The sequence below is a fragment of the Theropithecus gelada genome, chromosome 18 (assembly GCF_003255815.1).
Source record: "Theropithecus gelada isolate Dixy chromosome 18, Tgel_1.0, whole genome shotgun sequence".
NCBI lineage: Eukaryota > Metazoa > Chordata > Mammalia > Primates > Cercopithecidae > Theropithecus > Theropithecus gelada.
In genome coordinates this window covers 25,868,749-25,884,081 of record NC_037686.1, presented here as the reverse complement: position 1 = coordinate 25,884,081, position 15,333 = coordinate 25,868,749, and the positions used below count along the sequence as shown (strand labels likewise).

General features: G+C 34.8%; 1 protein-coding gene across 13 annotated transcripts in view; it reads left to right on the top strand.

Annotated features, from left to right (window-relative positions):
• The window catches only part of NOL4 (nucleolar protein 4), a 394,115-nt gene extending 382,154 nt beyond the window's left edge, over positions 1 to 11,961 (top strand). For all 13 annotated transcript variants that reach the window (XM_025365628.1, XM_025365637.1, XM_025365636.1 and 10 more), the window contains one exon: positions 10,022 to 11,961. In XM_025365628.1, the coding sequence (XP_025221413.1) occupies positions 10,022 to 10,215 (194 nt within the window). In that variant the 3' untranslated portion in view covers positions 10,216 to 11,961. The remainder of the gene's footprint in view (positions 1 to 10,021) is intronic.
• The last annotated feature ends 3,372 nt before the right edge of the window (positions 11,962 to 15,333 follow it).

The window sequence follows — 15,333 nt, the reverse complement described above, 5'->3', positions numbered from 1 at the left end:
ATGTGTACAATATGTATCTTAGCAACTTGTTACTTTGTAGAGAAGTATACTATTTATTGGTAACCTAATGTTGATTAATCAGTGTTAACTAAATAGAGAAGTGTAAACTTAATGACATCAAGAGGAGTGAAGTATTTGAATGTACAATCATATTAGGGTTACAGTTAGGCCTAACTGGTTTAAAAATGACTTCAGTTTGACATAGACTGCAGAAGAGACAAATAGTTACCACTAAACTCTAGTATCAATCTTTTCTCTAATCAAAGGGTAAGTTATCTGAAGACGGAGAGTTCTAAGACCTTATACTTACATCTCATATTTGGTTCTGTTGTTATCCACCATTTGTTAAAGGACAAATTCTCAGGTGGATGCATAAATAAAATGTAGTTCTTTTTTGATAGCAGTGACCCAGATAAAATACAATCTTGCAGAATTATTGAAAGAATTTTTATATGAGGGTGTATGACATTACAGCTGTCTCTCTATATCAGTGGGCTCCATACCTCCAGATTGAACCAACTGCAGATAAAAAATATTGGAAAAAAATCAAAAGTAACAATACAACAATAAAAATAATACAAATGAAAACATACAATATAACAAATATTTATATAGCATTTGCATTATATTCAGTATTATAAGTAATCGAGAAATGATTTTAAACATACCAGAGGATGCACATAGGTTATATCTAAATACTGCGTCATTTAATATAAAGGATTTGAGTATCCTGGATTTTGGTATCCTGGACCCAAGTCCCCAAGGATACTGAGAAACCACTGTAATTGACTTTAATACAAAAGCTTGGGGGAATTAAATATCTATTAACTAATAATGAGAATAACTGTTCATCAGAAGGTAACACTTGTCTAGGTACTATTGATATGGTTTGGCTCTGTTTCCCCACCCAAATCTCTTCTCAAATTGTAATCCCCATAATCACTACATGTCGAGGGAGGGACATGTTGGGAGGTGATTAAATCATGGGAATGGTTTCCCTCATGCTGTTCTCATGAAGGTGAGTGAGTTCTCATGAGATCTGATGGTTTTATTAGTATTTCACAGTTCCTCCTTCATGCACTCTCTCTCACTTGCCACCATATAAGATGTGTTAACTTCCGCTTCTGCCATGATTGTAAGTTTCCTGAGGTCTCCCCAAGCATGCAGAATTGTGAGTCAGTTAAACCTCTTTCCTTTATAAATTACCCAGTCTCAGGGTATTTCTTTATAGCGTGTGAGAATAGACTAATATGGAAATTGGTACCACAGACAGTGCGGAACTGCTATATAGATAACCTGAAAATGTGAAAGCAACATTGGAACTGGGTAAGGGGCAGAGGTTGGAACAGTTTGGAGGGCTCAGAGGAAAACAGGAAGATGTGGGAGAGTTTGGGAATTCCTAGAGACTTGTTGAGTGGTTTTGACCAAAGTGCTGATAATACTGTGGACAATGAAGTCCAGGTTGAGGTGGTCTCAGGTGGAGATGAGGAACTTCTTGGGAACTGGAGCAAATGTCACTCTTGCTATGCTGGTGACAATTTGTCACTGCCCTAGATCTGTGGAACTTTGACTTGAGAGAGATGATCTGAAATTAGAACTTATGTTTCAAAGAGAAACAGAGCATAAAGGTTAGAACATTTTGCAGTCTCACAATGAGACAGAAAAGAAAAAACGCATTTCTGGGGAGAAATTCAAGCCACCTACAGAAATTTGCATAAGTGATGAGGAGCAGAATGTCAATACCAATACAATGGGGAAAATGTCTCCAGGGCATGTTAGAGATCTTGGCAGCAGTTGCTCCCATCACAGGCCTGAAGGTCTAGGAGGAATAAATGGTTTCCTGGGCCAAGCCCAGGACCCTGCTGGTGCATGCAGCCTCAGGACTTGATGCCCTGCATCCCAGCCATTCCAGCTCCAGCTGTGACTAAAAGGGGCTAAGGTAAAGGTTCAGTCATTGCTTCAGAGGATGCAATCCCCAAGCCTTTATGACTTCCACATGTTGATGCACCTGTTGGTGTACAGAAGTCAAGAATTGAGGCTTGGGAACCTCTGTCTAGATTTCGGAGGCTGTATGGAAATACCTGGATGGTCAGGCAGAAGTCTGCTGCAGGGATGGAGCCCTCATGGAGAACCTCTGCTAGGGCTGTGTGGAAGGGAAATGTGGGATTGAAGTCCCCACATGGAGTCCCCACTGGGGCACTGCCTAGAAGAGGGCTACCATCCTCCAGACCCCAGAATGGTAGATCCACTGACAACTTGCACCATGTACCTGAAAAAGCCTCAGTCACTCAATGCCAGCCCATGAGGGAGCTGCCCAAGGCTTTGAGAGACCATCCTGTGCATCAGCATGCCCCAGATATGAGACATGAGTCAAAGGAGATCATTTCAGAGCTTTAAGATTTAATGACTGCCCCACTGGGTTTCAGACTTGTATGGGACCTGTAGCCTTTGTTTTGGCCAGTTTCTCCCATTTGGAATGAAAGCATTTATCCAATGCCTGTGTCCCCACTGTATCTTGGAAGTAACTATTATGTTGATGCAAAAGTAATTAAAAGTAATGGCAAAAACCACAATCACTAACTTGCACAAACTCCTAGACAAAAGGGCATTGCCTTGACTCAGATGAGACTTAGCACTTGGACTTTTGGGTTAATGCTGGAATGAGTTAAGTTTTAGGGAGACTGTCAGGGAGGCATGATTGGTTTTGAAATGTAAAAAGGATGTGAGATTTGGGAGGAGGCAGGGTCAGAATGTGATTTGGCTCTGTGTCCCCACCCAAATCTCCTCTCAAATTGTAATTCCCATTATCCCCATGTGTTTTGGGAGGGACCTGGTGGGAGGCAATTGGATCATGGGGTTTGTTTCCCCTATGCTGTTCTCATGGTAGTGAGTTTTCACAAGATCTGATGGTTTTGTAAGTGTCTGACGGTTCCACCTTCACATGTGCTCTCTCGCCTGCCACCTTGTAAGATATGCCTGCTTTCCTTCTGCCATGATTATAAGTTTCCTGAGGTCTCCCCAGCCATGCATAACTGTGAGTCAGTTAAACCTCTTTCCTTTTTAAAATTACCTAGTCTTGGGTATTTATTTTCTTTTATTTTACTTACTTACTTATTTATTTATTTTGAGGCGGATTCTCGCTCTGTCCCCCAAGCTGGAGTGTAGTGGCATGATCTCAGCCCACTGCAACCTCTGCCTCCAGGGTTCAAGCCATTCTCCTGCCTCAGCCTCCAAAGTAGCTGGGATTACAGGTGCCCACCACCATGCCAGGCTAATTTTTGTATTTTTAGTAGAGACTGGGTTTCACCATGTTGGCCAGGCTGATCTTGTACTCCTGGACCGCAAGTGATCCACCCACCTTGGCCTCCCAAAGTGCTAGGATTACAGGCATAAGCCACCATGCCTGGCCTCACATATTTATAGCAGTGTAAGAATGGACTAATACAACCATGTACCCCAATAACAAAGCCTCAAAATTAAATGAAAAAGTAACAAAATAGCAAGGGGAAATTGAAAGTCGTAATGATAGCCATGGAGTTTTGACACAAGTCTCTCAGAAAAACAAAAAGCAAACAAAAAAAGATACAAAAGAAAAACATTTGGATTTGAAACAAATAATTAAAATTTAATCTAATAGCTATATCTAGAATCTGACTCCCAGATATCTAACAATACATATTCTTTCACATATGTTGACCAGCTAAGCAAATGGAAAAAAACAAAGAATCATTAACATGCAGATAGCATTGTGTGGACAAATATTTATAATTATCAAAGATGAAAATGCTACATAACTGGATTTATGGAATATAACTAATTTAGCATTTTGGCATACACATTAGAAAAAATAGAAAGTTAATGAACTAATGATTTAACCTGAGAAGTTAAAACAGAGAAAACCCATAGACAATAGAATAAGTGAAAAATTGGTTAAATACAAATCAAAGAAGCAATAGGGAAGACTAACAAAGGCAAAAGCAACATTCTTGAAAGGGATTTTTAAAAAATATGACAAGATGAATAAAGACAGATGAAATATAATAGAAATTTTAAAAAACAAAGATTAAAAAGTATTAAATTAGTATTTTTATGCGATTATACTTGAAAGTTTAGAGATATTAGACCATGTTTTACAAAAGCATAATTGGCCAATATTAATTCAAAAATGGATATTCCAAAAGAACCTGTAACCATTATATAAATTGAATCAGTATTATAAAAATCTGCCCATTAAAAAATTTCAGACTCTGATGGTTTTACAAATTTTTACCAAGGCTTCAAAGGCTAGATAATCTTCACTTTAGACAAACAATTCTAAAAGGAAAAAGGGATAAAAGAAGAGAGAGTACTCCAGCTCATTTTATGATACTACTATAATTCTATCATCAAAAAGAGTATTAGAAAGGCAAATTATAGTGTAATCACACTTGTGAATATAAATGAAACTCATTAGCATGTTGAATCTAACAATGTATATTTAGTGTGATATTTTAGATATCTTTAGCCCACTGATAAATATTCAGTCATCTGGAGAAGGAAATTACCACTTATGGAATATCTACTATAACCAGGCATTGTGCTGGATGGATACTTTATCTATATTAGCTAACTTAGCTAAGATCCTGAGGTTTCATAGTTGAATTTTTTTCTCTTTGGCAAAAGTACTACAGTATCATCATGAATACCTTGATTAAACATCTGATCACAAAAATAAGAAATGAAATGGCCTACAAACAAAGTTTTCAAGTGGCAAATTTGTTAGCCAACCAGGGAAAATCACTTCATTTACTGATAGCAAGTTTATTAAATCACATTTTACTGCAACAGCTAAAGAATTGTGTCCAGAAAAATAAGCCTTCTCAAGACTATTAGCATTATGGCAAGAACAGTGCTTGAAAGTTTGAGGAAATTGAAATATTGGTAATATAAATAGTCAGCTAACAAACAAGGTAACTGTAATTTCAAGTAGTTTTCCTTGCCTCTTGATTTGAGATAGTACTAATACTACCCTGTTGTTGCTTACTGGAGGAGTCAATGATAAGCTTGAAGTGACAAACAGCCTCTATGAATAGTGAGTATGGAACACCTATAGGTGAGAATATTTTCAAAGTTTCAAAAAAAGTAATTCAATACAATCTGAAGTGGAACTTTCTAAGAGGTGTGAAGCACAAAGAGGGTTACTTGGACATACTTACAAAGTTTGTTAAAACATAAAGCATATGGTTATTCCTTGAAAGAGCCATTAGCAGTTGCATTGTGGAAAACACTTCAGTATTTCATTCATGGTTAAAACAGTAGTATCATCTTTAAACTTCATTTGTTCTCATCAGTTAACCCTGTTCATTACTGTGAAATTTTGTCAGAATAGAATCTGAATATACTGAGTTGTCCTACCACACAGCAGTTTGATGGCTTCCTGGTAAAATTTTATTACAATTTTTTTTTCAGATCAGGGCTAAGGTTAAATTTTTTCTGAGTAAGAACTGCCCTCAAACAGTATCAGTAAACACTCAATGGTTTTGGAAATTAGTTTTTGCTGCAGAATTGGCAATGTTTCTTGTTGAATTCAATCTGAAATTACAAGATAAAACAGTACTTATATGCAAAGCTTATGCTGTGGTAAAGTCATTTTGATGATGGCTAATACTGTTTGAATCACAGTAATAGCAAATTGCTTATAAACTTCTTGTCCTATCAGAAGTTAAAACAAGAAGTAAAATCTCCATTCCCATGCAAATTTGCAGTGAATATATTTTCTGAGCACATACCACAGACTCAGCAATATTTTAGTACATTGATGCAAACGCAAAGTAAATTCTCATATTTCAAATTCCTTTTCACTGTTCAGTTGAGGAGCTTCCAGTTTAAACTTTAATTGGAAGTAATTAATCTGCAATGTATTGACCTAATAAAAGGTAACTATCAGGAGAAGGATCTAATAGAATTCTATAATGACTTTTAAGTGATGAATATGCTCAATTAAAATAATATGGTTGTGACCTGATAAAAGTATTTGAAAATACATATCTGCATAAAAAGACATTTTCAAAGATGAAACACATAAAATATCACTACAAATCTTCATTAACAGACGAACATTTGCAATTGATTTTGATGAAAGGGAACACTAACAGTGAAGCTCAATTAAGAAAAAAGCCCCTTCCTAGAAAAAGAATTTTACTCTCCTCCGTAGTAAACCTTATTTTTTAAAAAAGACTCAATTGTTGTTATAGTTTGAATTTTGTCCATGAGAATGTTGTAAAAATCTGGTTTCTCTCTTTTTGTGTAAGTACCTACATGTTATTAATATCGGCAATTCTGCCTCTTGGCCTGAGATGACTAAAATATTTACTACCTTGTTCTTTGTTTAAAAATTTCACCACCCCCTGTAGTAAAGAATGAATTTAAAATGTTCTTCACTTATTTAAAACTGTTAAATTAATTGCCAGTTATCCAGACATTTCGTAGTCTATTACTTGGGATTGGAGGTCCTAGCTGAAGAAGGGAATGTAGAAGAAGGTTGTATGAAGCTAGGAATGATTTTATATTCAACTCAGGACCCGTGGTAATATTTAGTGGCAAAACAAACATGATTATTTAGGAAATGGACAATAACTTATTTTTCTCTATCAGCAATGATTCATGTGGAAATCACTGTAATCAATCAATTACATTTTTACAATTTTAGATGACTTTTATGGTAATAATAATATTTCCATATATTAGAGGTTACTTTACTTGAGTAAGTCACATTAAACCATTGTGTTTTATGTCTAACTAGTTTTGTTTTAACCACAACTAGTGTTATTAATAACATCACTTATTTCCTATTTCTTAAGTACTGGCTGTAGAAAAATCTGGCACTTCTCATTTATTGATTATAGAAACATTGAATAGTTACTGATTATTATTGAGGCTTCCTTTGTGCCAGGCACCAACACAGCTCCATAGAATGATATGGTAAATGAGACACAAAGGGTGCCTGCATTTATGGGCCTTGCATTCTTACCTTCAGTCTAATTTTTGATAAATATAAATGTATGCCGTAGTCGTTCAAAGAGAATTTACACTGCTAAAAACAAAACTTTGTCCTAAGGGTCCCTACTACCTAAGGATAAATGACACTAAAATATGATCGCAAAAACAAGTCTATTTAAAACAACAACCAAAAATGCACCATAAATAGGGGAGAAATGTTCAGCTCATAATTTGAAAAATAAAATAAAGAAAATGAAGAAGTAAAATGAAAATACACATTTTCATTTAACTGAAATTTATTTGTAACTTAAATATCCCTCAAACCTCAAAAAAATGAATAAAGAATTGGTTTTGATATGTGGAGCTTAATTTTTCAAACAGCATTGTATGTTAGCATGAAATACCTTTTATCTCTTATTTATCTTTTCAGAATAATCATAAAGCAGGTTTGCATCACTTTGGTAAAAATGTGCGCACTTATATAAATGTAGACCTAGCAAGTTGCCTTGGTGTTTGCCTTTAACCTTGGATATCAAAGTCATTTCTCTTGAAGTATCTTTTGTGTCATTATCCTTGGTCATTTTCTTGTTAACTGGTCCAGCTTTTCCAGAACCATGCTTCTCAGTAGCCTTTTGTGAGATTTTAGCAGGTCTCCAAGAATACTTTCCTAGACTTCACTAAATTTAGCATCTTTATAAAATTTGAATTTTTACTTGTAATTGATATGCATTCTAATCGGATCATATTGTTGGGGTTGATTAAGCCAAACCAGTCAAGTATGGGATTCACTCAGTGAGGAAGAAATGAATGGTAGTGACAAATCAGTGAGGGCTATTTGGTCACTAGTGAAATATCTTGTTTATTTGCAAATATTTTTATTTTAGCTTGATTCCTCACCCAACCCCATAGTAGTGAAGACATGAATAACAAACACTCAGCTAAAGGACTCCTTATAGTTTTGGTTTATGCACTCTATCCTGATCCTGCAGATCTGAAAGAAGCCAGGATAATGATGTCAACTGTCTTCCAGACAAAGAATAATAATAATAACTTGGAGGTGTGAATAGCCTCTAAATGGCAGAGCTTTGTCTAGACTATGCCTGTGCTAACAAAGGTCTGAAGGAAAGTGAAAGCTGGGTCTTGGTTTGGAAGCTTAAAACATTGAGCCAGCGGTAGAGTGTAATTCACAAACTGCCTAGTAGAATAAAATCAATCTCCCTAACTTCAGAAAGAATTGGAGCCCTTGCCTCAACTGTTTCTCATTTCTAGTTAAGGATGTCAATCAACTTGGATTGACAGCAAAAACCATCAAAATGTTACACCTTGTAATGAAATAATGATAGTCAGCCAACCAGATACTAGATAACTACACAGCTGAGAGGAAAACCCTTTCAATATCTGTTATAAAGATTTATCCTGGTACTGGGCCTCTTAAATATAAAGAAAAACAAAACTTAAAGTGGGTTCATCTGGAGACCACTACTCCTGTTATAATGCCTTTTTAATCCACTCAGAACTTTCCAAATAAACTCAATGATGTTAATGATTTGCCTCAATACAGGTTCAGTAACTTCTGTTTGCAAACGTGACATCGCACATCTCTCTTCCAGCTTGTCATGTCAGTCTCATGATTTTGTAAAAAGCAGAACAAATGGAAGCTAAGTCCTGCTAGAAAAATCAAAACTTTGAAAGGCCACTACGGAAGTGGAAACACATTTCTCTCAGATGTCAGAGTTCTTGTGTGCTAGTCTCATCTCTGCTCTAATTAAATTCCAAGTGAAGCTATTTCCCTCTCATGGGACATCTCATCTCGTTTGTGGAGGTGGAGAGTGGAGGGGGTTGGGTCTTGACCTATCTCCATCATGCTTCAAGGAGAACCAAAAGGATAAAATAACATCTCTTGTTTTAGTTCACGAAATGAATACCATTATCTGAAAATTTACACGTGGTTTGGAAAAATCTGTTAAAACATTTTCAAGTTATAGAATCATTACAGTTTTGGAGCACATGTTTAGTTATGTGCTTAGTACTGTTTTATTCAAGGATTTAAATTTAATACTGCAATTTTAATAATTACAGTAAATAATGTCAGCTAAGAACTATAAAAGTGAACACTTAATAATTGAAAGAAGTATCTTCCCAACACAAATGACTGAATGAAAGATTTTAAATACCTTTATAAATAATTTTTAAGTAAAAATTTACAAAATGTTGTCAAAAAGCATACCCACCAGATGGCTTAAATATGTAGGAAAAAAAGGTTTCAGCACATGAATGTGTTTTGTGCAAATAAATACAGAGACGGCATTAAAAACACTTAAGTCAGTATTCCAAATATCTAGGTTCTCTGTGGTATTGTTTGCAGTAATCACTTACTTATTGCACTTCTAAAACAAATTCCAATGTAATATGTCAACACTTTTAATACTAATCAGCCTGGTAAACAACATCTGCCTGAAAGGAATAATAATAATAATAATAATAATGATATACCTAAGTCAAGTCCTTATTGTGCCACTTAAATGTTAAACTCTAAACATATTCCTGAAGTCATTTAGTCCTTAGTTTCCTTTTTTCTAAGTTGACTAGTTTGTACTCTAAAGTCATTAACATCACAGTTTTTTAAAAATTGCAAATTGATGGGGTCTAAGCTATCTGTTAATGAATGTAACAACTGAAAAATGTTTGTAATTCCCATCATTTTATGCTACTATGAGAAGCTTCTACAACATATGGAAGACAGATTTAAAATTGAATTTTTCAAAACACACATGTTCCAAGAAAGTTTTCACCATCTCTCCGCAGCAAGAGGTGATTTCCAGAGGCTGATTCGGGCATCTGAGAGAAGTCCAAAGAGAAGCCACTCAGTTACCATTACATTGCTCATTAATCTTTCTGAGAGTAGATGTATTTGATTAAAGAGATCACTAGCTTCTCGTGGAAGAATTCATGAATTCTTCAACTATAATTTATTGAATGCTCACATCCAAGATGCTAGAACAAATAATATTTATGTCTAATTTTGTGATGATTTTCTTTCTAGGGCCCACTGATCTCAGCATGAAGAGGCAATTGGCGACTAGCTCAGGATCCTCCAGCAGCTCAAATTCCAGACCCCAGCTGAGTCCAACTGAAATCAATGCCGTGAGACAGCTTGTTGCAGGATATCGAGAGTCAGCTGCATTTTTATTGCGATCTGCAGATGAACTGGAAAATCTCATTTTACAACAGAACTGAGACAGATGACCACCATATTCACTGAGGTCTAAATTTGCAGTTTCCACTAATGACATTTTGATTTCCCAACAGAGATACTTCTGGTCTTACTGCAGTCTTTTAAGAGAAATACTTCCATTATGCCACATTGTCCTTGATCCATAAGTGATGTGTTAAGGTGCTTCAAAGGAACTCTGACCTCTGAAGTACTTGAGATACTTTAATATGTCCAGCCTACTGCTTTTTGTTTTAGTGTGTCAGCATAAATATCAGGGGCATAAAAGGCTATCTATTCTTAATTCAAGGATAAAACAGAAGAAGCTTGTGGTATAAAACAGTAGTTCAAGATTCAGCTGAAATATTAGTGGAATTTGCTACTGACTCATTGGACTGAAAGCTGAAGTACCTGGCAAAAAAAAAAAAAAAAAAAAAAAAAGCCAAATTTCTTGTTGCTACAGGATATAACAACAATGAAAAGGATCTTGTATTTTAAAAAAAATATGTAATTTTTATAAAAAGAAAACTTGTTTTTCATTCAAACTTGTCATTTTTACTTTGGTAACTTTTTCATAGGTCCTAAAAGAAAACTGTTTTGAGAATCTACTGTAAGTACCTTTTCCACATCCCTTGCCTTCTCCTCTTTCCAAATTCTTTCTACAAAAATAACACTTGATGCTGGAAAAACCCTTGCCTACGTTCTTTCAATCATCACATCAGGAACTACTTCCAAGAAAAGCCTGCATTTCTGCACTCATGCTGATCTCAAAAACCCCACTCAACACTGCAACTTTATCATAGCAGTTTTCATCCCAGAATTTTTTTAATGTTAAGACAAGACATATCATTGAAAAAAAATCACACCTTGGTTTCTTAGAGCTGCTCGTTCCTGATTGCCGCTGCTGTCTCCAGGCAACCCTCTAGCAGCAACTGGATGTAGATGACTGAATGTTAAGAGGTTGCAAGTGACAATCTGAAAATTTGCACTCTTGTGTGTAGTTTTCTTTTCATTTCCCTCAGAAATAGTTTCCAAAAAGATCATTACATCTCCTGATATGATTTGTATAATTTTCAGTTCTAGCTAAAAATAATGTAAAGAACTCTCAGCGGATGCAGCTGCAACTTACAATGAACTGTGCCCTCCTATTCCCCATATTTTATCCTTGTTTCTTATTTTATAGTGTGGGATACACATGAGTGGTGTTTTCTTTGTGCACTGAGGCAAGCCTATTTTTAAAATATTTAGGGAGAAGTACTTTCGTTCATGCTTCTCGTACAACTTTTTTCTGTTGTTTAGCTTTGGTTGGATTACAGATTCTTTGTGCATTCCTGAATTTGCCTTATTTCATGTAAGATTCATGTCATTCAGTTTTTGACCATGAGTTTGAAGCATCAGTGGTATTTCTTATCTACTTGTTACATATAGTTTTTCAAGTAATGACTGTGATTGTGACCGAGTAATGTGCACTTTTTCTTGTAACTGTGGACATTGCTATGCTTTTTTCTTCTAGTGTTTCTAGAATTACTGTTCCTTACAGTTACGTAAACAAAAAACAAAACAAAACAAACAAAAAAACTTTTGTGATACTGTTGGTGAATATAATGTGAAAATCTTATTGAAATATGAGTATTTTGGGAATACATAGCTGCACAAACATCTTTTAAGATGTGGATTTAGAGTTTGCTTATTTAAATGAAAATTCAAAAATTGAGGGCTGGTATAATTTTCTCTGTTTTGTTTGGTTTAATAAACAGATTTCTGTGTTAAAACAATGATTGTCAAACCTTATAAACTTTCTGAGGGATATAATGCTTAATTTTTAGCCATTTACTTTTAAAATCTAAAAGGCTATTTTCTACCTACATTTAGCACAAAATTGGCACTGCAAATTTATTTCTCAAGAATATCCTAAGATCCCCCAGGGTCTCAACATTCATTCTAGTAAATAATTTATTCCAAGAATGGGTAAGGAAATTAGGAAGCCAAGACTGCTTCATCTGATTATTCAAATATGATTAGAGAATATTTTTGTATACTTTATTACTTTTTTTTTCAGGAGTAACCTGTTTTTTAGTTCTTCCTGATTTAACATCTTGGATGAAACACGTGCTTGTTTTAAGTGCATGTTTTATACTTTTCCTTTTGCTATAATAGTATTTAAAGGCTTGGACAGGGTTTCTATTTTGCAAATTAACACTCAGGCTTGAATTCAGCATATACGTCAAAAATTCTTGATGGTTAAGAAGCAAAGGGAGTAAAGAAGCTAAATTCTAACAAGGTGCTCTTGTTTCTATTTCATTTTCATCTTCAATTATGACTCCCACATTCACTCACCAAGGTCAAAATACCCAAAATCTGTGTTCCGCACATTTGTTCAAAAGAATGAGCATATTGGGACTCTCATCATTCCTGGGAGAGTACAAAGGTCAAAATGAAGTCCATTTTTTTCTTTACTTGTACCTGAAAAACAGCCTGGTCCTTTTTTTACCCTCTGTCACAGCAGAATAAAGAGATCACATTTCTTTATAAAGCATTTTGGAGAAACTGAGTGAAGGTTCATACTCTCATTCAAAATAGGTTATTAAAAAATAGGAAACTATCATTAACACAGAGATAAAACGGAAGCGCCTGTCACTTCTGCCAGTTAGCTTATCATACAACACCAGTTTCTTGCCACATATGTATTATTTTATCATACTTTTTAAAAGTGCCTTGAAATAACCATAGACATGCAAGCACAAAGTCACTGAATCTTAAATTGTGTAATACAAATAACCATACTCAGTGAAAAGGGCTTTAAGATATAGTATCAGCCACCATTTAAGGACTATTTACCAAGGAAATGCATTTTGCTTCCTCTACTTCTCATAATAACCTGAGATGAACGTAGTCACTCTCCATTCTAAAAAGTCGTCTCCAAAAGAGGAAATGAGTAATCAAAAGCACAAAGACAGTGAAAGCTGAAGCCGTCCTTTGAACCCAGGCATACCGGATGTCAGAGCCCACCCTGTTGGTCACTGTCATCTGCTCCTTCATGGGTACTAAATAATTAAATGCTGTGCTTAGAACCAAGCTTTTACACTGAATTTGAGAAGTTTTGTATGTACAGATAAATCATAGTTATTTATTTAAAAATGCACGTGACTTATCCAATTATTTGACTAAACACAATTTTATTCTGCTACAGAAGATGTAATTTTCTTTGCGATACGTTCTTTACAAATATTAAAAGCTACCGTAAAACCCACCACTAATGAAAATCAAGTACACAAAGCATGAAAGAGAAAGGAAGTGACTTTTTATCAATGGGGGCCAGTATTGAATTCTGTAAGGAAAAGTAAAAGGGATTATCCAGTTGAACCCGTATAGAAAAATTCATTCACTTGAGATTTTTGCCCCAGACACTATACAGGTGCTATCCTGCTATTGTCATTAACCCTGACAGCATGAACACAAATATCATTCAAAGATTAAACTTTCTATGGCAAAAATATTTTCTAATTTCATGTGGCCCATGTTTTAAGATGTAGTTCATAGAAAAAAAATTCAAAAATAAAGTAGGTAGACGTTATCATATCTTTTGAAGTGTGTTTGGGATGCCGACATTCAGTAAAGTAAATTGAACACAAGCTAATCTACAGAAACTTACTATATTAGTTTTAGCTGTCTTCTTTCTTAAAAAAAAAAAAAATCTGTAAGGATGTAAAATGCTATTAATAAAGTAACCTATCTCCAGTTTTAACATCAGTCATGTTCAACATTTAATTTTTTCTGATTACAAAAGAAACTTGGGAAGTACAAGAAAAAGATAAGAAATAAAAATAAAGGAAGAATTAAATGTCAGCATCTATAGAGAACTACGAGAAACATTTTGTAGTGTATCTTTCCGATTTTATCTAAAATGTATATACATATTTTTTTCTGTTTGTTTTTTACCGTATGTGGTCTTTTATCATAACCTAATTATATACCATACATATTTTCCAAATCAGGCATTCTTCTTAAATTACTTTAGTGATTGTGTAGTGTGACATTATGGGAGTATACTTGTAATAGTTTTCTACTGTTGCTTCAAAACCCCAAACAACAAATGTATTACATAACCAACCGTAGGTTAGGTGTTTCACTGGTCTAAAATCAATGTGTTGGCAGGCCTCTGCTCCTCTGTGAAGGCTCTAGGGGAGAATCCATTTCCTTACCTACTCCAATTTCTGGAAGCTGTTTATATTCCTTGACTGAGGGCCTCTTCCCTCATCTTCAAAGCCAGGAACATAATGTGTTCAAATCGCTCTATAACTTTGCCCTTTTCTTCCTCTTCAAAAACATTTAAGGATCCTTGTAAGTATACTGGGCTCACCTGAATAATACAGCATACTCTCCTTTTACTAAGGTTTGTTAATTAGCAACCTTAATCCATCTGCAAACTTAATTCCATAATCTGACATGATTCACAGGTTCTATAATCAGGATGTGACTGTCTCTGGGGAGCTATTATTCTGCTTACTTCTGTAATTAATTTCTCGTTTTTTCTTTTAAAAACCACTCTGTACCCAGTTGCATTTTTCCATTCACTTGTAGAAAATATCTTAAGTCAGCAGCACAAACATTTATGAATAATTGTTAGCTGCTGCACCTATAATTCTTCTTTTGTATAAAGGGTGTGATCTTTGGTAATTATTTTAATGGTATTTTTCTTGAATGTCTCTCATTCAAATTAAATGTAATAAACAAATATGATAAAAGTGCAACTAAGACTTTCAAGGGAAATAAAGCAGAAATACCTCTGGACCCTTTCCTCCACATTGGTTCTTAGAAGGTGTTTCTGCCCAAGAGATTTCCTGAAATATGTTTGAGAAGGCTCCAACTCATTAGGAGAGAAGAGTACATGAGAATCCAAAGCTTAATTAAATTCAGAAAGCAATCCAACCACATTCATAAAACTTGTGGTAATTACCAGTGGCATTTTATTTACTCTGAACAATTAAAAGATACATTTAATGTTAGATATAATTAGATGACATTTCTTTTAAGAGAGAGTGTTTGGCAACAACATATCTACTGAATTTAGGATGATCAAGTGAGTTTAAAAATTAAATCTCTCCCTTGATTTCTTTGCTAAAACCCTTTTTATTTCCACATTA